General features: G+C 41.1%; 2 protein-coding genes across 3 annotated transcripts; both read right to left on the bottom strand.

Moving 5' to 3' along the window:
• Positions 1–563: 563 nt before the first annotated feature.
• On the bottom strand, positions 564–1,136 carry LOC138965631 (gastrula zinc finger protein XlCGF57.1-like). The gene has a single exon (XM_070337806.1). It carries the CDS (start codon positions 1,134–1,136, stop codon positions 564–566), a length of 573 nt encoding a protein of 190 aa, XP_070193907.1.
• Positions 1,137–1,459: 323 nt separating this feature from the next.
• Positions 1,460–26,694, bottom strand: LOC138965080 (piggyBac transposable element-derived protein 4-like). 2 transcript variants are annotated; one of them, XM_070337203.1, is made up of 6 exons: positions 26,165–26,694; positions 14,767–14,886; positions 13,262–13,586; positions 4,747–5,350; positions 2,996–4,054; positions 1,460–2,953 (listed from the first exon to the last, which is right to left on the bottom strand). In XM_070337203.1, the coding sequence occupies exons 2-6, from the start codon at positions 14,876–14,878 to the stop codon at positions 2,612–2,614; spliced, it is 2,442 nt and encodes an 813-aa protein (XP_070193304.1). In that variant the 5' UTR covers positions 14,879–14,886; positions 26,165–26,694; the 3' UTR covers positions 1,460–2,611. The 2 variants fall into 2 exon arrangements, with proteins under 2 accessions (XP_070193304.1, XP_070193303.1); XM_070337202.1 differs by having other exon boundaries at positions 1,460–4,054.
• Positions 26,695–27,901: the final 1,207 nt, after the last annotated feature.

The following is a 27,901-nucleotide window of genomic DNA, read 5'->3' as shown; positions in this document are numbered from 1 at the left end:
GACAGTGGTGGGCGGAAGTGACGTAACTGTTGCCAACACATGATTTAATCTTGTCTTGCCATTGGAGGAATATAGAAGACAGGCTTGCTGTTTGTTTTTACCAGATCAATACGGTAGTTATGGCTTACCGACGAACGGGCAGATTGGATCAATACGCACGCTGGCTGCAACTAGTTAATATTTCAATGGAAACTAAATTTAGCGTTGCACAGAGAGAAAGGGAGAATGTACGTTCTGGGTTACTGATTCCGACAGACCCGGCATTGGTTCAAAACAACCTTACTTTACTATATTTTTTTTTGTATGGATTTATGCAGTATTTTTCTGATTTTGTCGCATGTTTCATTTTAGTAAAAGTTTAGTCCAGAAGCCTATTTTGCGTTAATATTTAGGGTCTGTCGGAATCGGTGAGCCAGAACGTACATTCTCCCTTTCTCTAGCGCGACATATATACGTAATCGCGACAACCAGCCTAAGGGTTAACATGTCGCTTTAAATGACCAGACCGTAGGAACCAGCTATCCTTTTTCTCTATTGTATGTGCAAACATGTGTTGCTTCAAACTACAAGGCTGTGAACTTTGTATCACACTCTGTACATTTATACTTTTTCTGTCCTGTATGTGTTAACATGTGTCGCTTAAAAGTTCCAGACTGTGTGAACATAGTATCACACTCTGTGCATGCATGCTTTTTCAGACCTGTATGTGTCAACATGTGTCGCTTCAAAGGACCAGACTGTGCAAACTTGGCATCACATTCTGTGCATGCATACTTTTTCTGTCCTGTGTGTGTTGACATGTGTTGCTTCAAAGTACCAGACCGTGCAAACTTGGCAGCACACTCTGTACATGCATACTTTTTCTGACCTGTATGGGTTAACATGTGTTGCTTCAAAGTAACAGACAGTGTGAACCTAGCATCACACTCTGTACATGCATACTTTTTCTCTCCTGTATGTGTTAACAAGTGTTGCTTCAAAGTACCAGGCCGTGCAAACTTGGCAGCACACTCTGTACATGCATACTTTTTCTGACCTGTATGTGTTAACAGGTGTTGCTTGAGAGTATCTGACTGTGCAAACCTGGCAGCACACTCTGTGCATGCATACTTTTTCACTCCTGTATGTGTGAACATGTGTCCCTTTAACACTATTGTGACTAGCACTGCCACAGCGTTAACGTCATGCCTGCCCAAGCTTGCCACCAAGAAACTTCCCAAAAAACAGTAACTGTAAAGAAATCTGTCTAGCAAGCTTGAATTAAGTCCAATCACCACCAAATTTTGTGTACTAATTAAACAAGAAGGGCAAAGCCCATACGACTCACATGCTTGACCTTGACCTTTACATGACCTTGACCTTGAGGGTCAAGGTCAAATAACTAAACCTAGCAATGACATCATACACTAAGAACTGCTTTACACATTTTTCCTACCAAAATACATGTGACCTTGACCCAAGGTCAAGGTCATCCAAGGTCATGCAACACAAAGCTGTTAATTCAAGACATAGGAAGTACAATGGTGCTTATTGGCCCTTTCTACCATGAGATATGGTCACTTTTAGTGGTTCACTACCTTATTTTGGTCACATTTCATAAGGGTCAAAGTGACCTTGACCTTGATCATATGTGACCAAATGTGTCTCATGATGAAAGCATAACATGTGCCCCACATAATTTTTAAGTTTGAAACAGTTATCTTCCATAGTTCAGGGTCAAGGTCACTTCAAAATATGTATACAATCCAACTTTGAAGAGCTCCTGTGACCTTGACCTTGAAGCAAGGTAAACCAAACTGGTATCAAAAGATGGGGCTTACTTTGCCCTATATATCATATATAGGTGAGGTATTCAATCTCAAAAACTTCAGAGAAAATGGGAAAAATGGGAAAAATACCTGTTTTTTAGACAACATTTATGGCCCCTGCGACCTTGACCTTGAAGCAAGGTCAAGATGCTATGTATGTTTTTGGGGGCCTTGTCATCATACACCATCTTGCCAAATTTGGCACTGATAGACTGAATAGTGTCCAAGAAATATCCAACGTTAAAGTTTTCCGGCCGGCCGGCCGGCCGGATGGACGGACGACTCGGGTGAGTACATAGACTCACTTTTGCTTCGCATGTGAGTCAAAAATGGATGCCCAGTTCAGTTGTGCTATTTATAAGTTTGTCACGCGATTTGTTTTAGCAAAGGGGGATAATTTGTGTTTTTTAACGTTTTTTTTGTTTTTCCACTGCTTTTTTAAAAGTTATTTTTTAACAGAAAGTATTATAAATAATGTTATAACCAAACAAGGTGTAAAACCTATGAATTAGCTGAAATATTGTTAACATTGTACACAGAAATAAGGAGACAGTACAAAGAGAAAAACAAGCAAATCACGCATTCACTCACAGCATCCTGACTCAAATGAAACAAACCTGTGACACTCACCAAATGATGTCCAGGTAATCCATACATTGAAGTTAGTTAGTTAGCTGTTGCTTTTCGGGTCCAGCGGACCATAATAGGCCAAATCAGGACCCCCCATACATTGAATATGTCACATGTTCACAACAAAGTACCAACTGTACACCTATGCACATTTCAGTTTCACAGGACAATGGTTACTCTCCTTCGCCATTGATGCTATAATAGCGTCTCATTTCGCGCTTATAGTCCTTCGTTGAGTGGTAGATGCTGAAGCATGGGTCTGGACACAGAGGGACTTTGCAGGCCTTGCACATGTAGGTGGTTTGCACTCTCCTGAGGTAGGTTCGTCTTTTCCCAGAAGCAATGGTGCAGCATTCGCAGTTTCTGGACGCCCGCATGCTCTTTGCGGTGGGTGGGGTAGGGACTAGTCTGTGAGGGTTGTCAGCATGGCTGAGTCGCTCGAAGTCCATTGGCTTGACCCGCATCCTTTTCTTTGGTGGTTCTTCAGCTTCAACCCCTCCTGCTGCTGCTTCAACCTCTCCTGCTGCTGCTTCATCATCTCCTGCTGCTGCTTCAACCTCTCCTGCTGCTGCTTCATCATTACCTTGTCCTTCATCGTCACCAGCCAAAATCTCTCCATCCTGTCGCTCCGCGTGTGGGTTAGCGGGATCTTGTCGCTCCGCTACTCCACAGTTTGTCAGCTGCATGACTAGGTCAAGGACAAAATCTGCCTGGGGTTTGGGTTTATCCTCATATTTGTTGAACAGAATCATGGCTTGGACCAAGGCCATGTGGAGTAAGTGAGTGGCCGCTCTCTTCCACCACTTCACAGTCTTTCTGTTGAAAGAATAGTAGCTGAGGTGCTGGTCGAAGTGATCAACGCCATTCATGCTTTTGTTGTACTCGTGTACAAGCATCGGCTTCACCGCATTCCTGGCTTCTTCTCCTCTCTGGCGCTGCTCCCTTGTCAGTCGTACTGTCTTGCCAGTGTCCACAGGCTCCGCCGTGAACTTTGAGCTCAGCAACATGAAATCTTTTCGATCATTGTATCGAACAGCAACGACATTGTTTTTTTGCCGAACAACGGTCTTTCCCTTAGCCACTTTCATATCCTTGCTTGAAATGTCGGTAGGATTTCCTCTTCGATGTTTTAGGACAGTGCCAACGTAAGAAGTGCCGTTCTCCTGCATGTAAGTCACAAGGTCGGATGAGGTGAAGAATGAGTCGGTGAAGATAGTGTGACCTTTGTTGCGGTAATCTTCTGTTAGAGCTTTGACCACATTTGGGCCATGATCAACTTCTCTTTTGTTGCCATCTTTTCCTGTGTACATTTTCATTTTCACGATGTAGCCACTTGAGCTTTCCCAGAGGCAGTACAGCTTCATTCCGTAGCGGCATGGTTTGTTGGCAATAAACTGTCTCCAGGCCACACGTCCTCGCCATGGCATAACGGACTCATCCACAGCCATGTTTTCTTCCGGGTAATACACAGAAGAAAACCTTTCCTGCAGGTGACTGAAGAACGGTTGAATCTTGTAGAGCTTGTCATAGTCTGGACTGCCTGGCAGGGGTGCTTCCTCATTGTCATTGAGATGCCAGAAAGTGAAGAGGGCGAGGAATCTGTCACGTGGCATGACCTGCAATACAGCAATATATATATACTAGATGATTACCCGCTTCGCTGGGTACCGGCTTCGCAGGGAAGAAGTAGAGCCGAATACCAGGCTGCGCCTGGGACCCGGCTTTGCCGGGTGTAGGGTGTACGCAGGCTTTGCAGGCGCACGAAGGAAAGGGGATAAACGTGCAAAACACTGGAGACCTTCTAAAAATAGTAACGTGCAGTGACCTTCTAAAAATAGTAACGTAGTAACGGGAATATGGATTGACGCCACACGGAGGAAGGGAGATAATCGCGGCTGAAAACACTGGAGAAGATAAGGAAGAGTTACTGGTAGTGGATCCCAACAACAACAACAACAAAAAATTGGTTCAGCGCGCACAGCGCTGCGCGCTGAGAGCACGTGTTGAAATATCTCATCGATGAGGTTGTGTCCGGGGTATAGCTGAATACGGTGTCCAAATTTGAAAAAGATCCACCGAGAACTTTGGCCGTGCATCGCGAACAGACAGACAGACAGACACTAGTCGTATGTATATAGATTTTGTATGTGAGGTAATAATAAAATGTGCACTATGGAATAAATAATTCATAAATGACAATATATAATTGCAATAGTGATATAAATTTAAAAATAATAAATATAATATGAAGAGCAGTACACACACACAAAAAAAGGAAGAAAACAATTATAACATTATGGTGACATACCTTGTTGAAGAACGGCGTCTCCATGATTGAATTCGTCGACCAGTATGATCTTTCTGTGGGCTTGCTGACCACACCCATGGCCATCAATATTCCTATGAGCTTTCTCATCTCAGTTGAATCAGTGCCAGTATCACAGTCCCATCGTTTCAGGTAATAGAAGTCGGGCAAGTGCTCCTTTACCTGCTTTGCAAACTTGTTTGTCTCCAAGACAAAACGATCGATGACAACATTGTCGACAAACAATGTGAAATATCCCAGTGGGGTCCTGTCAGTGGGAAGTGGAACTGTCATGCCAGAGACACCAGTGTATGTTGGTATGTCCTCTTCGCTGATGAGCCCAAAAGGATTAGGAGGCTCTAGCCAGCCATTGTTGTCGTCAGTGCTGCCACGCCCCCTAGCACCTCCACGATTCCGAGATGTGCGTGTACCACCCCTGCCACGTGTAATTTGCCGACTCGTAGATCTAGATCTACTAGCAACAACAGGGTGAGGCACTGGCACTGTTTCTTCCTCACTTTCACTGCTAATATCGCTGTCCGAATCATGATTGACAGGATCCTCAAGATCCAACATCCGGAGAATCTGCTCCCGTGACAAGGCTCGCCTTCGATTCATTTTTTTTTGTTAGAAAAAAACACGCTAATCTTCTACAATTTGCACATGGCAGAAGAGCAAGTCACATGTATCAAGGGAAACAACTCAATTTATTGCAAGCTTCAAAAACCGGGAAGCAATCACGAGTCGTGTACCTTGTATGTCTGTTACTCAAATAGTCACTTTCCGTCCATGGGCGTGTCAGCGCTGTTACTAATTTAGTCACCTCCCGTCGCGAAAGTGTTAACACTAAATTTGTATGAATTTTGGGCAAATAATTTTTGATCGAGGCTGAATTTCTTCCCAACTAAGAAAATTGTAATGACAAATTCAAACATGATTTTTTTGTATTTTTGATCAGTTCCCGAATAAAATAGATATAGATATGTCATGTTTGCTTTAACAATTTGCACAAATATTAGGCAAAACTGTATTCGCGGAGATGCGCTCACCGTCTCAACCTTCGGGTTTCAGCTAACCTAGCCTTACTTGTCTCTATGATAACCTGATTCTGGGCATTCAGTGTACATCTTGTTGCTACATGTTGACTCAATGTTATTTATTGACTCACACGAGTGGATTTGTTTGTTACTTCACACAGACGATGTTTGTTTGTTGTTTGACACAACCAAAAAATACGTTTTTGTTACCTACAACTTGTTCAGTTTGTTTCCCCTGACTGCATTTTGTTCGGAATACGCTCTAAATGTGAAGCAAAAAAAACTTGTTACTATATACTATGGCTTTTTGTTATTTGTCTTGTGTGTTTAGATCCCATGTTACGTTAAACTTGTGTGATGTTACACAACATTCCGACCACCCCTCGTATCCAAAAGGATTAAACTTATCTTTTGTTTAGCATGGCAACGTGACATATGTCTATATCTTTCACATAAACCGTAATAACAACCTATTCAGACACTTTCAAATTTCCATGATGCATGTCACACTTTTGGTACACAGCTTTATGGAATGACCCACATGCATACTTTTTCACTCCTGTATACATGTGTGAACATGTGTCGGTTTAAACTACCAGACCGTTTGAATATAGCATCACATTCTGTACATGCATACTTTTTCACTCCTGTATGTGTTAACATGTGTTGCTTGAAAGTACTAGACAGTGCAAACCTGGCATCACATTCTGTACATGCATACTTTTTCACTCCAGTATGTGTTAACATGTGTCGCTTCAAAGAACCAAACCGTGCAAACCTAGCAGCACACTCTGTGCATGCATACTTTCTCTGACCTGTATGTGTTAACATGTGTTGCTTGAGAGTACCAGACTGTGCAAACCAGGGCCCGTATGCATGAACTAGAAGTAAGAAACACTGGAAGTAGAGGCCTCTTTTCGAAGTGGGAACTCCCGAAGTCAACTTTCTAACGGTTCACAATGCATGAACTGACTTGAACGCCAAAGTAGTGACAGCGAGAGTATTAAGGTCAAGGTCGGGGAAATTGGGGGAATCCCTACTAATACGCATGCGCACGTTTCTATCAACATGGCAGTCAACGAAAATGGCAAGGCACGTGTGCCGCTCAAAAAGAAAGTAGACACAGAGGGGCGTTCTGCGCCTTTTTCAGATGGTGAAATTGCTGTACTCTTGACAGAAGTGTTTTACGAAAGAACGGTTATTCTGTCCAAATTTCAGAACAGTCTAACTGTTAAACATAAAGACGCTGTCTGGTCCAAAATTGCCAAAGAAGTGTCGCTCTCTCTCTCTCTCTCTTACGACACACGCACACACAGACAAACGTACACTCATGCACATACTGACACTATGACACAAGTGACACTGACGGCACACATAAACACACACACACCACACACACGCGCGCGCTCGCGCGCATACATATACACACACACACGCACCCATACACGCACGCACACAGTCACAAACAAATAACCACACACTCACTCTCTCTCACTTTCTCTCATTCTCTCTCAATCTACACTCATACACACACTGAAAATATGATGACACAAGTGACACGTCACACACACCCACACACACACACACACACACACACACACACACACACACACACACACACACTCACCGTAGTGACACACATATACACACGCGCGTACAGTTGAAAGTCAAGACATGATATGATTTTTTCAAAGCATAGGAAGGTTTCTTTTGCAAATGAATAAAATTAACACAGAGGCAAAACCCGGTTTTTGCAGCCGGAATGCAATTGCGGAGGCTTAAAAAGCCGGAAAAGATTAATAAAAAATATATAGCTCCCGGCGGAACTTGAACCCGGAGCAAATGAACGAGAGTCCGGAACCGTTACCACTGCACTATGTTACTCGTGTAGAATAGAGGCATGATGAAAAAAGGCATTCTGAGTTATTCAGTCGTGCTGGTTTGAAAGCTCGCCACCTTCGCCGAATGACTCGAGCACGTTTTTTTCGGTCAGTAACTGATCGAACTGTCGCTTTTGAGTCACTCTGTTTTAAGCATTTCACCTAAATTAAACAAGAATGTCACAGTCCGTGTCTATGGTGCAAGGTAGGAGACCGTCTCATTGTAGCCAAGTTACGACAGTTGCTCGATTGACGCATTTCACGTCTTCGATATTGTGTCTGAGATAATTTCCCAATGAGCTGCCTTTAAAAACGGAATGTCCTGCAATTGTAGTATGCGCTGGAGGTTTCTTTTGGATGGGTAAGGACCCTTGAGATGCGATATCGTCGTATAATTATGTCAAGCGAGAGGCCCTTGACATTGGAAGTGGGAACTTCGAAAGCAAAGTTGCCAGCTACTCGGTATGCACGAGCTAAATTGAACGCCGAAGTTGTGGCTTCGAGAGTTCTGAGGTCAAGGTCGAGAAAATTGGGGGAATCCCAATTAGTGCGCATGCGTTTGTAAACGGTAGGCTTGGTGACCAGAAGAAACAAATCTCATCGCGAGTTCGTAAATGGGCAAACGATGATCGCGCTGTAGCTTTTACTATAATTGTTGTTTTTAACTGGTTGAACGAAAGCTGTGATAATTGTCCTTAAATAGAATGACTGTCTATAATAATGATTTCGTTGACCAGAATGTTGGGGACAATAAAAACAAGTCGCGTAAGGCGAAAATACAATATTTAGTCAAGTAGCTGTCGAACTCACAGAATGAAACTGAACGCAATACCATTTTTCAGCAAGACCGTATACTCGTAGCATCGTCAATCCACCGCTCATGGCAAAGGCAGTGAAATTGACAAGAAGAGCGGGGTAGTAGTTGCGCTAAGAAGGATAGCACGCTTTTCTGTACCTCTCTTTGTTTTAACTTTCTGAGCGTGTTTTTAATCCAAACATATCATATCTATATGTTTTTGGAATCAGGAACCGACAAGGAATAAGATGAAAGTGTTTTTAAATTGATTTGGACAATTTAATTTTGATAATAATTTTTATATATTTAATTTTCAGAGCTTGTTTTTAATCCGAATATAACATATTAATTTTTAAGCCACCAAGCTGAAATGCAATACCGAAGTCCGGGCTTCGTCGAAGATTACTTGACCAAAATTTCAACCAATTTGGTTGAAAAATGAGGGCGTGACAGTGCCGCCTCAACTTTCACGAAAAGCCGGATATGACGTCATCAAAGACATTTATCAAAAAAATGAAAAAAACGTTCGGGGATATCATACCCAGGAACTCTCATGTCAAATTTCATAAAGATCGGTCCAGTAGTTTGGTCTGAATCGCTCTACACGCACGCACGCACGCACGCACACACGCACACACATACACCACGACCCTCGTTTCGATTCCCCCTCGATGTTAAAATATTTAGTCAAAACTTGACTAAATATAAAAAGGTTGTTTATGTGGTAGCGAAGTCGGTTAACTTAAAACTCTTTTTGTAGTGTTTTTTTTAATGATTGTGTATCGGTAAAACTGCTGGACAAAAATAGTTTGGTCAGAGCGAATGTTTGTGTTACTGGTAAATTTAAAAAGGCAGAACTCCATTTTTTGGGAATCAAGATATAAGGTGTAGTGAAAAGAAGATAAGTTCAGCGAATTTTATATTATTTGAGAAAATGTGTGTCCGAATTTTTAAAACAGAAAAATTGTTGTACTTAGGTATTTGTAAATTACGTTTGTCCTCGTTAATTGTGAAGAGAATGTATGTTTATATAAAGTTCAAAGTCAAGATTGGATTTTTGTAGCCTACGTGCGTGTGTGCATGTGTATTAGACATAATACATAGACATAGAACACTTTATTATCTCAATTACGATAAACTCGGGTGTGGTGAATCACAATAAACAGCATAAAACGTAAGAACATGAATAAAATATCAAGGCGCAAATATAGTCAGCTCATCATAGTGTGGGGAGTGGGTACACACACACACACACACACACACACACACACACACACACCGTCGAACACACACATAACGTCGAACACACACACACACACACACACACACACACACACACACCGTCGAACACACACACACCGTCGAACACACACATAACATCGAAAACACACACACACACACACACACACAAACACACACACACACACACTCAAACACACACACACAAACACACACACAAACACACACACACACACACACACACACACACACACACAATCACACACACACGGCACGCGCGAACACGCAAACAAACGTATGAAGGAACAGACGCACAATTCCATACCCGCACGCACGCACACACAGGCAGACAGGCACTCGCACAAATACATACACACGCACACACACACACACACACACACACACACACACACACACACACACACACACACAGATAAAGCAATGACAAAAAAAATAGCAGAAACTTACACTTCAACACTCGAACACACACGCACACACACACACACACACGCACACGCACACAAACACACGCACGCACGCACACAAACACACACACACACATACACACACACTCACACATGCACACAACGACGCCCATTTTCATAGAAACACAGTAACCCCCTCGTATAAGCGGGAATGAAAGAGTGGTGGCCAATGACCCAGAACAAACAAAAGTCAAAGCTGGCAACTCGGGTTTGTATTCAGGGAAATTTGCACGAAATGCATGCAGAAGATACGACTTTTCCCTCTATTTTCTCTCTTTGGGAGCGTCAGCTCGGTTTGACATGAAAAACTGAAGAAAAGCCCTGCCTTTTTGCACTGAGAAACTGTGGAAGTAGCGTGTTTACTACTGGGTCTGGCTGTAGTACATTTACCCTCATTTACTTCCTCGTTAGCTTTCAAAGTAAACTCTTTTTTCGACCCATGCATGCGAAAGTGAGGATGTACTTCCGATGTCACTCAAAACTTTAGAAGTAGTCGCAAAATACCCTGAGTTACTTCCTCGCTTTGCTTCGAGGTAAACCCTTTTTCCGGCCCATGCATACGAAAGTGAGGCAAGTACTTCCGATGTCACTCAAAACTTCGGGAGTTGTCGCGAACTTCCCCCATAAGCATACGGGCCCTGGCAGCACACTCTGTGCATGCATACTTTTTCACTCCTGTATGTGTGAACATGTGTTGCTTCAAATTACCAGACTGTTTGAATCTAGCATCACATTCTGTACATGCATACTTTTTCACACCTGTATGTGTTAACATGTGTCGGTTTAAACTACCAGACTGTTTGAATCTAGCATCACATTCTGTACATGCATACTTTTTCACTCCTGTATGTGTTAACATGTGTTGCTTCAAATTACCATATTGTGTGAATCTAGCATCACATTCTGTACATGCATACTTTTTCGCTCTTGTATGTGTTGTAGCCAAGTGGCGTACCCCGTCTCTTTGTGTGTGTTATCTCCTGCCCGACCCAGTTGCCTCCCCTGTCTATAGCTATTCCCTGTGTGTGTGTGCTAGTCACATTGGGTTTACATTTAAATTTGTTTATTAGTTATTATTCTGCTTCGTAGCCAGTTTGTTGAGGAACAAAGAGATTCAGCTCAGTTTTCGCTCCAATGAGGATCGTTCTTTGTTTCCAGCACTGTAACCGTAACTGTGTATAGGCGAAGTGTACAGCAACATGACATGCTTTATGAAGTTTCATGATGCATTACTTTTTATGTGTTTTATCATGTTGCTGCATCTCAAGCCGTATGTCGTTGACGGTTAACTGGCTGATGTAAGATTGTAGTGTCCGCCATTTTGACCGGCGTCCCCCGTGTAATGTAAGAGCGTCCCCCCTTCCCCTATTTTCCCTCCGTTTGGTGTGTCCCTTTTCCCCGCCAGTTCAATGGGCTTTGTTTTGGGGAAAACACATATACACATCTTGTAGTTGTACACATGTACATGGCTTACCATCCCTGCTCATTTTCCAAGTTAAGAATGTATTCAATCAACAGCCATTGCCGGATAACATCTGAGGCTAGTTTAGGCTACTACTTGTTCAGACCTTAAGCAACCTGTGTGTTGGTTGGTATTCAGACTGGATGTGTTAGTCTGATTCTCATTCTCTCTCCCTGCCTTTTGTCTGGCTTTGTGTGAGCCAGTCATGTTATGTATTCTCTCCTGTGTCACTCTACTGGTTCTACTCTGTTTGTCACATGCATTTTCATACTCTGATACTTTTGCTAGTCTTCATTTGTATTACCTTTTTACCTGTACATAATCATGTGAGTTTTGATTAACATTCCTTTGACTAATTCAGGCATGATAATGATAGTGATCTTCTGAGTTAAGATCTCGGACAATAGGAAGATATTGTCTACAGGCTGATGCATATTTTTAACTATCAATTTCCATGTTGCACTTTAAAGGCGGTTGCCTACAGAAGAACTTTGCGACTGGTAAAACCTAACATTTTGTGCAGTCGCATAGGTGCATAACAGACTTTTAATCTAAAGCGATATGATTTAGTCGCGCTTCCCTGTAAAGTAATAGACTGTTGTCTAACGCTTCATTTTGAAGCATGGGAGCTTGCGCTTACCCCATGCCTGAGTTATCTTTCTTATTCTTGTCGTTATTATTCAACTCGATGAAGATGTGTCTTCATGGCGATGAACACGCTTAATAATAACAATTATTTTGCAGTTGCGGTTCATGCAGTTGGTTAATTTATGTAAAGCATTTTCCTTTGCAAGGTTTAGGCCTAAGGGAGATGTTGGTTACTTCCCTTGACATTAGCTGTTGTGGAGTTGTTTAACTCACTGTGGATTCTCTTTCAGAGAATGCTGTGTCTGCAGGATTTTGGCTGTATTGTTACTTGTCTATATTTGTCATGATTATTTTGTACAATGTTACATTCATTGATTTATGCTTTGTATTATGTCATGTGTGACTTAGAAGGCATGTTGTTTATAATTGTATTTTCTTTTCTTTCTAGTGCCTTCTTCTTTACACTGCTTTCTGGTTGATACCAGAACTCATAGTTATATTTTTTGCTACTAGAATAATTACCTTATAACACTATTTCTGGTTTCATATTCATAGTTTATATTTCTGGTTTGCACCAGAAATACATATTGTTTCTGGTTTTACACTAAATACATGTTTTCTGGTTCTGTTATTGTTTCTAGCTGATTCTGGTACTGGTAGATGTCAGAATTCATAATTGGTATTTCTGGTAATATGTAAGCATTGCTATTTCCTATATTAGAGTTCTGTTATTGTTTCTAATTTATAACTTATAGCATTGTTTCTAGTTGCTACCAAATTTAGCTAAACTGTTTTGGAATAATTATGATTTAGATAAGCTACCTGAGTGGTTATTCTTAGTTACATTTTCCTTCAATAAAAGATAAGTTAAGATAAGTTAAAGCAACCTCTGTCTTCGGTGTCTTAATTGTATGCTCCTCTGCCCGTGCTATATATCCTTGTCCTTCCACCCGCCTTCCCACAGTGTTAACATGTGTTGCTTCAAATTACCAGACTGTGTGAAATTAGCATCACATTCTGTACATGCATACTTTTTTACTCCTGTATGTGTTAACAGGTGTTGCTTCACATCATCAGTCTTTTTTAACCCAGCACACTCAATACTTGAAGGTTCCTCTTGTTTCAGCCAGGTATTACACTTTGCACTTGAAGGTTCCTCTAGTTTCACCCAGGTATCACACTCAGCACTTGAAGGTTCTTCTTGAACTTTCACCGAGGTATCACACTCAGTACTTGAATGTTCCTCTTGTTTCACCCAGGTATCGCTGTGGGTGCTGTCTACAGCTTGTCCTTCCAATGTCGACACTGTTGGCATGGCAGATGTGTTCTCTGTGGCCACAACCTCGCTGAATGGCACTAGAAAAAAACCCCAACCCAAAGACATCCATTTAAGAATATGATTTATCATTAGTATCAAATGTTTCTTCTAGCTGCTTCCTGTTTTGGACAATGTCATTCTTCTTTCTGATTCAACACACCCAAAGCAGAAGCAGGCAATTTCAAAGACAACAGAAAACCATCTCTTATTACACATTGTTAGGCTTGATGATTACACCCAAAACAAAAGAATAACAAACATTGAAGTATTTGAACAATTAGATTTTTTTAAGTTTGTAAATGAATCCAAATATACTACATGGAAGCTATTCCTTCACTCATCCATGGTATCTTGTGAAGACAGGGTCAATTGATATGATGAAATCATTGGAGGTTTTGTAGAGAGTTCTTTCTTTCTTTATTTGGTGTTTAACGTCGTTTTCAACCACGAAGGTTATATCGTGACGATTTGTAGAGAGTGACATCACCATATATATATATATATATATATAACTGTATTCCGTCACCCTGTATAGGACATTTCATCTTTATCCCACGACCTATCAAAGGGGATTTTGGTATTGAAATCTCATCACAAGGTTAAGATAAATCATCAGGACAAAATTGTCATTACAAGATTAGACTGTATTTTGTTTGTGGTCTGCTTTGGAGCTTGACACTAACAGACTGTAATCGCCACATCATTAACCAACAAATATGCAAAATCCACTGTGTTTGAGCCACTGTTCCTTGTTTTTTTTTGTTTTTTTACTCATTTGTCAACAATAAAACAGCTAGAACAGTTTTCTGGGACTGCAAGGGGAAGCTCAGAAGACTGTTCTAGCTGTTTTAATGCACGAGTTTAACTGCCACTTTTCAGTGGCTTGCTCAGTAGTTCTATGAGTATAGCTCTGCTATGTTGTGTTCCACGTTGTCTTTGGTGTACAGGTTACAACACTCGTGATCCCACAGGCTCGTGGATCCCTATGATATTCATCCGCTGGGTCTTGACTGAAATACAAGCCATATAAAAAAAACACTCGTGTTGTAACTAGCTATACATATATGTACATGTTTGTACTCCCTCTAAACACAATTAACTCAGAAAATGTCCACATCCCCCAATTTACAACTCCAGTTGCATCACCAGCTCAGCCAGCAAGAAAGACATTTTCAGAATTTGTCATTTTTCACATCTGAGGTGATTCATTAGCCTTACCATAAGGATGTGGTTCAGTCATGTGCCAACACTCTTCAGGCACATCAATCTCTATCTTGACATCGGACAAAACTGCTGTGTCTCCTTCCTCCATGCTGTTGTGAGAAGCCATGGTCCCTGCTGTGAGCAAAACAAGATTCAGCAATTCATAGAAGCTGACAAAATGGCTTTCAGTGATTATATTGATTCCAATAAAAGTATTTTATTGCAGAGCTGTGGTTGTTCCTTTTCTTTATTTGGTGTTTAACGTCGTTTTCAACCGTTCAAGGTTATATCGCGACGGAGGGAAGGATGGGATAGAGCCATTTGTCAATTGTTTCTTGTTCACAAAAACACTAATAAAACATTTGCTCCAGGGGCTTGCAACGTACTACAATATATTACCTTACTGGGAGAATGCAAGTTTCCAGTACAAAAGACTTAACATCAGACCTGTTTACCCCCATTAGTGTTTTGGAGTAATGCTCAGCCCCAAAAATAGTAATCCTGGCACAAAAATAGTAATCATCCAGCATTCGTCGCCAATTACAACGCACATGACAACTGTGTCTGCGAAACGCAATGATGCACATATATCCATCATTCACAAACCAAACACATCAGTCAGTTGTTATAGTCATCATAATTTCAAAGAAGATCACATCAAAAGCACATGCATCACTGATTCTTTTTCTTTTGATCGTAGTAGGCCTTTTTCAGTGTGTCAAGCGCTTTTCTACTGTACTTGCGCTTGCCGAATGAGTGAGGGCGAGACTTCACCACTAGAAGGCTCTCCAGCGTCTCATCAGACAGACATGATCTCTGGTCAGTCCTGTGCTTTTTCACCCCATTTTGCCATTGAAAAAAACAATGCCAAACATGTGAATTAATTATAAAAAAAAAAAAAATTATTTTATTTTTTTATTTTTTTTATTTATGAAAATCGTAGTCTTGACACAGATAGCGGAATGGCGTATTTTTTGCAGAAAATCGTAATAAATTACGCCAAAATCGTAAGGGTAAACAGGTCTGTAACATTTCTTACATACTGCTTGACTAAAATCTTTACAAACATTTAACAAGGGTAAAAGGAGAAACAGAATCCGTTAGTCGCCTACGACATGCTGGGGAGCATCGGGTAAATTCTTTCTCGTCCCAACCAATATGGGACTCCCCCTAACCCGCGGGGGGCTGTGGTTGTTCCAGTAATTCGGTAATCTGCATGTGTTCCTGTAACTGTAAGAGTGCAAGTCAACTCACGTAAACTGGTCTTGATACTGAACGATAAAAGGTATGCAACTAAATAGTACATTGCAGAAGGAAATTTGTAGCGGGCAAATTGACCGTTTGGCTCAATTTAATGGACCGAAGACCAAATTCATGTACCGCAAATAATGCAAATTTCATGTGTTTTTTCTACCATTTTAAACCGGAAGTCATCATTCTTTTCTGGGAAAATAACTTGTGTTTTACACTACACGCCAGTGAACAGTTCCGGTGCTTCTATGGAACAAAGAAGGAAACTCATGTGATACCTAAAGCGGGACGATTTGTCGAATAACCGCGCGCTGCGTTGTCGGCTCAGCGAGGATGAAAACAAGTTAACACGACGATTCATTTTCATAAACAGCTAAACAAAAAATGCAAGTAACAGCCATAATATTATGGCATTCACTTGCTCAATTATTGGTTGCAGCAATGGAACTTACAGACTCCGGAAATGGTGGTCTGAAGATTGCAGAATTCACAACATTCCTCGAGAGTCGTTAGAATGTGACTGCGAACCACCATTCAGGTTGGCATTTATTATTGGTTGTGTGTGGGAGTTTTGATAAACCTTTAGTTCGACTGATTGGGATGGGATTGATGGGATAGTTATATGGATGCAAAAAGGTATGCCACACAGTAGTGTGCGGTGAAGTACACAGCATTTGCGAGTTGCCCGAAACGTGTTTTTTCAAAAAGATATTGCTTATTCTGCACAATTTGGACCCCCATTACCGAATTTGATAACCTGCATAACTACAACCAACAATTGAGCAAGTGTATATGTCACCAAAATGTAATGAACTTAAAGTTTATGCAAGAACTCATGAAAATACAACGTCGCATTCAATCGTCTTTAGCGCCATGGTTTGCTGTGCAGACGATGCAGAGATGCTCGATTAATCAGAATCGCATTAGGTATCGAGTTTATCTTCTTTCTTCCATGTACTTGATCATGTAGCGCCAGAACTGGAAGAAGAAGATGGAATTAAAAAAAAACACTTTCTATGCATGACAGAATTCCGCGAAAATGTAAACTGGTGTATTGTGACTAGCTCAGCCTCTCCCTTATTTTCCTGCCAGCCTGAGCCTGCCGTCATCAATGTTAAATGAAGCCAGTAGTTGTTAACAACCCTGTCTAGCAGACCTAAATGAAGCCAGTAGTTGTTAACAACCCTGTCTAGCAGACCTAAATGAAGCTCAATCATCACCAAATGTGCCATACTTAATGAACAAAGGATGTTGTGTATAACTATATTTATAACTTTATTCTGCAAAAAAAACCAAAACACAGAGCACAGACAGAAAATGCGAATACCTAGAGCATCCCGAAACACAAACTGTCAAACATAACAAAACACAGGAGTAAGTGAAACTGACCAAATTATATCCAGGTACCACTACCACACACAGTTCTTACACCACTTTCTTTGTTACTATTGCTGCTAAGTGCTATTCCTTTAAGCTGGCCAAAAAATAATCCTCATCTGAAGGATCGTCAAGTTTAACCTTTGCCGGATGCCGCTTTTGACTACACACGCCCGACGATGCGGGTTTGTCTGAACCCATACATTTGAAAGAGGGTTTTTACCGTTTATTTCTCTAACGACGATGCGGGTTTGTCTGAACCCATACATTTGAAAGAGGGTTTTTACCGTTTATTTCTCTAACGACGGGGTGGGTTCAGGGAAACCCACAGCGCTACTTCAGTGGGTGCATCGAGTTTCTCCCTTCACCGACTTCTTGCAGAGGAGGGAGAGGGGAGGGAGAGGGGGAGGGAGAGACTGAGAGAGACTGAGAGACTAAGAAAGAGAGAGAGAGAGACTAAGAAAGAGAGAGAGAGAGACTAAGAAAGAGAGAGAGAGAGACTAAGAAAGAGAGAGAGAGACTAAGAAAGAGAGAGAGAGAAACTAAGAAAGAGAGAGAGAGAGAAAGAGAGAGACTAAGAAAGAGAGAGAGACTAAGAAAGAGAGAGAGAGAGACTAAGAAAGAGAGAGAGAGAGACTAAGAAAGAGAGAGAGAGAGAGACTAAGAAAGAGAGAGAGAGAGAGACTAAGAAAGAGAGAGAGAGAGAGACTAAGAAACTGAGAGAGAGAAAGAGAGAGAGAGAGACTAAGAAAGAGAGAGAGAGAGACTAAGAAAGAGAGAGAGAGAGACTAAGAAAGAGAGAGAGACTAAGAAAGAGAGAGACTAAGAAAGAGAGAGAAAGAGAGAGAGAGAGAGACTAAGAAAGAGAGAGAGAGAAACTAAGAAAGAGAGAGAGAGAGACTAAGAAAGAGAGAGAGAGAGACTAAGAAAGAGAGAGAGAGACTAAGGAGAGAGAGAGACTAAGAAAGAGAGAGACAAAGAAAGAGAGAGACTAAGAAAGAGAGAGACTAAGAAAGAGAGAGAGAGAGAGACTAAGAAAGAGAGAGAGAGAGAAACTAAGAAAGAGAGAGAGAGAAAGAGAGAGACTAAGAAAGAGAGAGAGAGAGACTAAGAAAGAGAGAGAGAGACTAAGAAAGAGAGAGAGAGAGACTAAGAAAGAGAGAGAGAGAGACTAAGAAAGAGAGAGAGAGAGACTAAGAAAGAGAGAGAGAGAGAGACTAAGAAAGAGAGAGACTAAGAAATAGAGACAGAGAGACTAAGAAAGAGAGAGAGAGAGACTAAGAAAGAGAGAGAGAGAGACTAAGAAAGAGAGAGAGAGACTAAGAAAGAGAGAGAGAAAGAGAGAGAGAGAGACTAAGAAAGAGAGAGAGAGAGAGACTAAGAAAGAGAGAGAGAGAGAGACACTAAGAAAGAGAGAGAGAGACTAAGAAAGAGAGAGAGAGACTAAGAAAGAGAGAGAGAGACTAAGAAAGAGAGAGAGACTAAGAAAGAGAGAGAGAGACTAAGAAAGAGAGAGAGAGACTAAGAGAGAGAGACTGAGAGAGAGACAGAGAGAGAGACAGAGAGAGAGAGAGAGAGAGAGACAGAGAGAGAGACAGAGAGAGACAGACAGAGAGAGAGAGAGACAGAGACAGACAGTCAGATAGACAGACAGTCAGATAGACGGATAGACAGATAGACGGATAGACAGACAGACAGACAGAGCAACTGACAACAGACATACAGACAGAGAGATACGGACAGACAGACAGAGAGACAGTACAGACAGTCTCTTGGAGACAAACAGGCAGACAGACACTGTTCCGCCGCTTTGGTAATTATGGGTGTAGCAGAACCCGCGCCGTCGGCAGAGGGATAGTTACAATCACTACTACTTTAAAAGTATGGGTTTGTGTGAACCCGCGCCATCGGTAGTGTTTATGTAAATTATCATAATCAATTAATTTTAATGTTTTGTCATGTACACACTAAAAATTTGCAGACAGAGAGCAAATTAGGTGTGTGAGAGATACTTAAAATTTCAAAACGATACCTTTAATGGTTCCAGAGTTACAATGATTTTAGTGTGTCTCTGGGTACAGGTGAACCCAGGAAGCACGGCAAAGGTTAAGCATACGGAAAAGGTTGCTTTCGATACATTATTTTTCTAGAAAATTGCGCAAAACTGCTTTGATTTCAGATCCGACTCTGGGAAATGGAAGTACTAAACATAATAATAATAATAATAAATGAGCATTTATATAGCGCAACATCATAACTTTACAATTATGCTCTTTGCGCTTGACACATTTAAAATTAAAACACAGTTATACAAGCATTTACCTTTACATTCATAGTCAACAACGCTTAATTAAAAGCATACACCATCAACCATACATTACAAAACATGGGAAGTAGCTCCTAATATATGTACATTTGAATTAAACACGAGTATTCTACCGTAGACCACTATAGATGCTAAACGACTGCAGGCGTAGCCCAGCAGTGTGTGATGCTCGGCTGAAACAACTGTATAAGTGGCCCGTCATAGATGTGTTCAGGGACGTGACCCAATAGAAAAGAGGTTTTGGAGCGGGTGAAATTGAGCGTAGACTGCTCAAGCACACCGGTTTTTGTGCTCTCCCCACCTAGTCCACCATCTGAACTTAAAAGTTCATTTTCGGTTAACTCTTAGTCCCCTCATGCACCAACTGAAGATCAAGTCAAGTTTTTTATTCTTCTTCTGCGTTCATGGGCTTATACTCATACGTTCACTCGTGTTTTTTGCACGAGTGGATTTTTACGTGTATGACCCTTTTTTCCCCGCCATTTAGGCAGCCATACGCTGCTTTCGGGGGAAGCATGCTGGGTATTTTCGTGTTTCTATAACCCACCGAACTCTGCCATGGATTACAGGGTCTTTTCTGTGTGCATTTGGTGTTGTGCGTGCGGGAAGGGGATAAGGCACAGGCAAGTCTGCACATAAGTTGACCTGGGAGATCGAACAAATCTCTACCCTTAACCCACCAGGCGGCTGGGATTCGAACCCACGACCTCCCGCTTAGGAGGCCGGCGTCTTACCACTAGGCCACTGCGCCCGTCAAGTTTTCTATTGACAAGTATGTGTGTTGTGTATATATGTGACATTTTCTTCTCATGTGATACGTACTGTCTGTGTGTCTCGATCTCTCGCACACACACACATTGACAGTGACACACACACATACATACTTTCATCAAATAACTCAACGACGAAATCTGTACGAGTACATTCGACTCTAATGTGCATAGATGCATATGTTAGAATTGTTACAGGACTAAAGGTCGGCACATGATAATTGGAATTGGCTGAACTCATAAGATTAAGAGCTGATGATATTTCATTAGAAAAAGCTGCATCCACTACAAGCTAGGGCTCATGAGGGAGCTACGTACACATTTAAAGCTTGCGTCAGCTACCAATTAGGGTGCAAAGAATGTTCGAGCACGTACATTTATCGTCAAGTGGAGTACTACTACCACTTGCACTTGCCTCACTTCTGATAAACATTCAACAACTCAGCTTGTTTGTTTGTTTATTTGTTGCTTAACGTCCAGCCGACTACGCAGAGCCATATCAGGACGAGGAAGGGGGGGATGAAGGGGGCCACTTGTCAAGCGATTCCTGTTTACAAATGCACTAACCCATTACTTGTGTCCCAGCAGGCTTTAGTAAAACTAAATTAATACCTACTGGAAGATTACCAGTTTCCAGTATGTTAAAATAGGCTTAACCTATCTACTGCTGGACTTACATCAGAACACTAACAGATTAAACTATACATGAATCGCGAGACAAGCGGCAAGAGAAGAGATTTTTGGAAAAAATACAGGTGAATGAGCAAGAAGGCAGAAAAAAGAAAAGAATTCATGAAGAAAAAGAGAGCATGACAGGAAAGAGGAACCAAAAATCTACCTAACAGCAAACTAGAAAGCTCCTGCGGTTCCAAAAACAGGAGGGGCCTTTAATTTCATAACCGCAGTGCCCCACTGCGGGAAACAACTCAGCTGACTCTGTTGAAATCTATCCTCAGCTTGATTATATATAAATTACGTGAATGACAAAAACATAAGGGTGACAGTCGACAATCTGAATGAATAAATGATTCGATCAAGTACGAAGTTCAACAAACTTAACTCTTACCAGTTCGGGGGTTTCAGGGCATATTTTACAGTGCTGTTGGTGCCTACTTGCCGAGTGGCTATCTGGGGTCATATTCCAAATGAAATATAGAAAGTTATATATCAAATGAAAGGAAAATGAATAAGCTTTTCATATTTGCAAAAATAATTGTGCTATCTTTAAAGGTAAACAAGAAGGGCAAAGCCCATACGACTCACATGCTTGACCTTGACCTTTACATGACCTTGACCTTCAGGGTCAAGGTCAAATAACTAAACCTAGCATGGAACACAAAGCTGTTAATTCAAGACATAGGAAGTACAATGGTGTTTATTGGCTCTTTCTACCATGAGATATGGTCACTTTTAGTGGTTCACTACCTTATTTTGGTCACATTTCATAAGGGTCAAAGTGACCTTGACCTTGATCATATGTGACCAAATGTGTCTCATGATGAAAGCATAACATGTGCCCCACATAATGTTTAAGTTTGAAACAGTTATCTTCCATAGTTCAGGGTCAAGGTCACTTCAAAATATGTATACAATCCAACTTTGAAGAGCTCCTGTGACCTTGACCTTGAAGCAAGGTAAACCAAACTGGTATCAAAAGATGGGGTTTACTTTGCCCTATATATCATATATAGGTGAGGTATTCAATCTCAAAAACTTCAGAGAAAATGGGAAAAATGTGAAAAATAGCTGTTTTTTAGGCAACATTTATGGCCCCTGCGACCTTGACCTTGAAGCAAGGTCAAGATGCTATGTATGTTTTTTGGGGCCTTGTCATCATACACCATCTTGCCAAATTTGATACTGATAGACTGAATAGTGTCCAAGAAATATCCAACGTTAAAGTTTTCCGGACGGACGTCCGGACGTCCGGACGTCCGGACGGACGGACGACTCGGGTGAGTACATAGACTCACTTTTGCTTCGCATGTGAGTCAAAAAGGTTATGGGGGTGACATGATTTTTGTTGAAATTTGTACGCCCATTTTTTGGAACACGTGACAAACACAAAGAAGAAATTTTTTTTGTGTTCAGTTTATTTTAGATATGCTGCTAACTAGTCTGTTTTGGCATTAATTTTACATAACATAGCAAAGTTTTTTTTTCTTCACAATTTTTTTATTCAGAAAAGGTTACATGCATGCATTCAGGTTGACAGTATGGGAAAGGCAATTCAGAATATTATGACATTGACAAAAACACCTTATGTATACAATGGCAGAAAATAAAATGTTTTTTTGAATATAAAAGCACGAAAGTGTGTGCAGTTATTCTTGTATGAGCTCTGTGTACGCAGCCCACTTATGAATGTATTTGTCATAACTCATTGTAATCTGATGTACTTGTTTGTCTATTTTGTGTACATAAGTAACATATGCAAGTTCTCTGAGGTACATGTTGAGAGTTGGTTGGACTTTAGCAAGTCTACACTTATAAACAAAAAACTTGGTAATTAATAATATGTGTGAAAAACCTTCATCGACGTTTGTCTTATTGTCATTGCCAAACAGTACAAGAGTAGGGTTCAAAGCAAGTCGGGTACAATTTGCACATTTCTCCCTTAGGCAATTGATAAATGCATTCCAAAAAGTCTGCACGCACTCGCATTCCCCGAGATAATGAAATATTGTGTCTCTCTTTTGTTTACAAAAATTACACTCATCACTAGCAGTCACACCCATGCTTTTCAAAATACCATAGCAAAGTTTTATTGAGTTTTGCTGATAAACAAAAAAGTTATTTTCACCTGAATACCCCCACCCAAATTTCAAAGTTGAAGGTTTCATGACATACGCATGCCTAAGGCAAAAAATAAAAAATAGTCTGTTTATGGTATCCCGACCGATCCTATTTTTTTCGCGCGACCCTAGACTTTTTTTGGGCATTTGGGGAAGAAAAAAAAAAGTCTGTTTTTTGGCAAAATAACTTATAAATATAGTTTTTTGGAGGAAAAAAAGAAGAAAAAAAAGAAAGGTCTTTGTTTTTTGACAAAATAACTTAAAAATATAGTTTTTTGAGAAAAAAAAAAAAAAAAAAAAAAAAGTGCCGACCTACCGACCCTATTTTATGGGCCTATGATTTAATTACCGTTAACAGACTATTTATTTTTGGGGGCCTAATAATGCATTCCTATAACTAACTTATAACAAAAACCCAGCTTGTTTCTGTCATAAAGTGTGTCTAACATATGAGTTTATCCACTGTCCGACCCATCCAATGTAAAATAACCAATTTTTTCCCGATAATTAGATCATTGGTCAGGGAGGGGGGGGGGGGGGGCATCGTAAGCAAGGGTAAGGGAGCAAACTGGTAAGAGTTAAATCTTGTTATATATAATTATGAACCTAAGTGTGACTCGTCAATGCTCTATGTCTATCGCTAGAGAAAGCAAGGTACTGTGCACTATGGTGCTACACAGTTGAAGATAATAAATCTACGTGCTTTGTATACTCATGTCCTTGAAGCCTTACGTGCAACTTTTCATTGATGTAAACTTTGTTAATGTTAGTCTGCACAAAATAAATGACAACAAATAAATACCTCACGAAACGGGGGTTCAAGCCCCACATAGCAACAACGCAGTGGCTACACTTACGATGCCCGTAACTTTTCCCTTCTTTGCTTTGATTACGCCACAAAGCATTTCCCCGCCAGGGCCGCGCTCTACTTCCGGTTTGATCCGGTTTGGGCGGCCATTTTAAAGCGTGGGTCGAGTGAGGACAGACGTGTTAACAGTTCATTAGTAGTGGTTGTGCGTTTCTACCCGTATGCAGGCCGGTTTACTTTAGTCATGGATAGCGGACTTCACAGCGAAGCAGTTTTGACAGTAGGAAGTACGTTCGAGTACTTCAACAGGTTGCAAAAAGTTATGTCGGACTTTAAAACGAACGCGTTCGTCCAGCTCTAGCCTACGTTCGGTCGTCGCGAACCCTGCAGGTGCAGCGGAAACGAGCCCCCAGAAAGACTTTCAACGAAGCATTGCAGTTTGGCGAGTTTGACATATGCCTGCATCAATGGAGGACGAAACCATCTGATGCAAAAAAACAACCACTACATTTTCCCTCCAATAAACCTGTATGCATAGTACACATACGGGGAAAATATAACCCAACATTCAGTACAGTACATCCTAGTAGGCCTACACACCATGGAGGAAATTCCACCACAAATCATACACAAATGATTCAATCCTTGTTTGGAGAAACAAAATAACGGGATGGGTTGAACAAACAACTACTTCACTCCCCACATTCACCTGTACCATTAGTACAGATAATTCCAAAAATACGGAATAAACCCGTTAAAGGAACAGTGAAATCTATAATCACTGAGCCTCAATCACTGAGAGGATATCTGGAAAATCAACCACCAGTACTTACAAGTATGTCCAAACAAGGGACATGAATAATAGTGAGCGTGTTACGACAGTAAAAAGGCGTCATGTCGTAACTAGAGAATGTCCGGGGTAGGATCACGCCGCGCCGTAATCAAAGTCTGGCCGAGTGACTCTACGACTCGTGGAAAAGGTGTAACCCAAGCCTGCAGTGAGCGGGTTACGACAGTAAAATGACGTCATGCCGTAACTATAGAATTTCTGAGTCGAATTACGACTTGAAAAAGGCGTAACAGTAGCCCCTACCTAACAACAAACTGACAGGTGGCTGTAGGAAGTACCTATACGTCTGCCAGCCTTACTGATCTCACATAATCATAATGATAAACTCCATATACTGACTATCCCCCTTCCCATCCAAAAATTAATGTTGTTGATCAAAGTTTGGGCCTGTATTCTTCTTCTTCTTCTTCTTCCATTTAACGCCCAGGGTCAACATTCTGACTATTAGTGGCGCATTGAGACTTAAATGCCGTGTGAGATGGAATTTTTTTTTTTACTTTATTCCAAGTCCCACGGGTATTTGATGGACATTTTTATCTATGCCTATACAATTTTGCCAGGAAACTGGAAAGACCCTTTTGTCAATCGTGGGATCTTTAACGTGCACACCCCAATGTAGTGTACACGAAGGGACCTCGGTTTTTCGTCTCATCCGAAAGACTAGCACTTGAACCCACCACCTAGGTTAGGAAAGGGGGGAGAAAATTGCAGCCTGACCCAGGCCTGAACACGCAACCTCTCGCTTCCGAGAGCAAGTGCGTTACCACTCGGCCACCCAGTCCTATTCCACTCGTGTCGTCTCACTCTTCAAGTTGTTCTTTTTCACATACAAATTTGCTTGCACGCAAATTATTTCTTTTCTCATGCAAGGAACGAAACCACTCGTTGCATTTTCTGATAAATCGAATTTTAGGTGATCTCTGTCAAATTCCATCACAAATCTGCAAGATCTTGACATGCTTTTCTCCTCCTGGATAATTTCACCTCTTGAAATTGACGGGGCAGCAATCAGTCTGGAGTTGGTTTGGGCAGAAGCCCGGCTGCCATCCACATGTAACAAACTGTAACTGGTTTCACAGCCCAGCCAGCGAACTGGTTAAACTACCGACAGTGTCACAGTACCGTCCTGTCATCGAGTCAGACACACTTTTTATTTCATTCCCGCAAGCGTTTGAAGTAACTATAACCTTAATGCCAACCTTCATTAAATTGTAACGGCGCATGTTAGTCACTTACTCTGCTTCCACTTGCTCGTGGTCAGCTAGTAGGACTTGTCAGTCAGTTGACAGTGCACTTGAAAAAGGCATCATGGCAGCTGCATCTCTGTGCTGTACACCCAAACAGAGTAGTTTCCCTTACGACGTCTTTTCGCCTAAACTGCCGGAAAAAAACGGATAGGCGCCCGAAGAACAACAAAACCTTCTTCGCGTGTTATGCTTTAACAAATTAGCGTTGAATGGTTACCGGCTTTTACTGCATCTGCATCTGCATGGGTAACGCCGGTGTAACGATTACATATTTCCCCCGTGGTCCCCCTCGTTACTATACTGAAATGTTGTTTTCTGGCAAATCAGTAAGAAGTCACTTTCTTGAATACGAAGAAGTTCTTGTTTCCCCCATTATATAACTCTATATTCCTGATATGTGTAAACAACATATAATAATCTGTTAAATTATTACATTAAACATTAAAAAGGTATTATGTTGAGGTTAAAACTAAATATGACCGGAGTAAATGTAGACTACAGCTGGACATCTGTAATGCTGTACGCGTGATTGATTCTTGCACAAAGTAAAGTATTAGAATGGTGGTACAGTCGACTCCGGATATTACGTCACCCCTCGGGGGATGTTTTTGAGCGACGTTATACGCGGTGACGCTGTATCCGGTTCATCGGTTATAACGTCACTTTTACGCGCGGGTGATGTTATATCCGGAGTCCAAGAGTTATGTCCCTTTCTAAAGTACTGACTGTTTTAATAAAACTGTGCAGAAATGGAAAGTGCATGCATTAGTGTTGTTTAAAAATTACAACAACATATTGTTTTAAGTTTTAAACTAACTTATTACAATAATCTTTAATTCACTTCCTCATATATAGAATTGTGGACTATTCTCTTCTTTGCATATTTCCAAAACCTGGCTATACCATGAATACAAAATTGTATACACAACATTTTCCCCGAAACTCGGCAACTGTATCAACGTACAGTGTTGTAGGCTGCATGCTGATTCTGAGACAGGTTGCTAGTGTTGGAGTGTCAAGCTCCGTCTGGTTCCATCGACAATCTCAGTCTTTAATAATAGTGTCCGACGTTATTAGCTAAGGACACACACACACACACACACACACATGGCTGTCGTTTGTTCATAAAATGCTAGATCTTGACATGTCCTTGATGTCCGAAGAAATAACAAGTCGCGTAAGGCGAAAATACAACATTTAGTCGAGTAGCTGTCGAACTCACAGAATGAAACTGAACGCAATGCAATCTCAGTTTCAGCAAGACTCGTAGCATCGTCAGTCCACCGCTCATGGCAAAGGCAGTGAAATTGACAAGAAGAGCGGGGTAGTAGTTGCGCTGAGAAGGATAGCACGCTTTTCTGTACCTCTCTTCGTTTTAACTTTCTGAGCGTGTTTTTAATCCAAACAGATCTATGTTTTTGGAATCAGGAACCGACAAAGAATAAGACAAAAGTGTTTTTAAATTGATTTCGAAAATTTAATTTTGATATTAATTTTTATATTTTTAATTTTCAGAGCTTGTTTTTAATCCAAATATAACATATTTATATGTGTTTTGAATCAGAAAATGATGGAGAATAAGATGAACGTAAATTTGGATCGTTTTATAAATTTTTGAGTCACTTGAGAAAATGTGACTCTATGTAATCGGTCAGTGTTAGTCTGTCCGGCCGGCCGTCTGGCCGGCCGTCCGGCCGGCCGTCCGTAGACACCACCTTAACGTTGG

The sequence above is a fragment of the Littorina saxatilis genome, linkage group LG4, assembly GCF_037325665.1.
Source record: "Littorina saxatilis isolate snail1 linkage group LG4, US_GU_Lsax_2.0, whole genome shotgun sequence".
Lineage (NCBI taxonomy): Eukaryota > Metazoa > Mollusca > Gastropoda > Littorinimorpha > Littorinidae > Littorina > Littorina saxatilis.
The sequence above is the reverse complement of the archived record's forward strand: the minus strand, read 5'-3'. Positions and strand labels throughout refer to the sequence as shown.

Excerpts from the sequence above, each read along its gene's own strand:
- LOC138965631 (XM_070337806.1), bottom strand. The coding sequence starts at position 1,136 with ATGTTCACACATACAGGAGTGAAAAAGTATGCATGCACAGAGTGTGCT.
- LOC138965080 (XM_070337202.1), bottom strand. The coding sequence starts at position 14,878 with ATGGCTTCTCACAACAGCATGGAGGAAGGAGACACAGCAGTTTTGTCC. Across the intron at positions 13,587-14,766 it reads GACTGAACCACATCCTTATG|TGCCATTCAGCGAGGTTGTG; the intron begins GTAAGGCTAATG and ends GTTTTTTTCTAG. Across the intron at positions 5,351-13,261 it reads ACACATACAGGAGTAAAAAA|GCGAGCCTTGTCACGGGAGC; the intron begins GTATGCATGTAC and ends AATGAATCGAAG.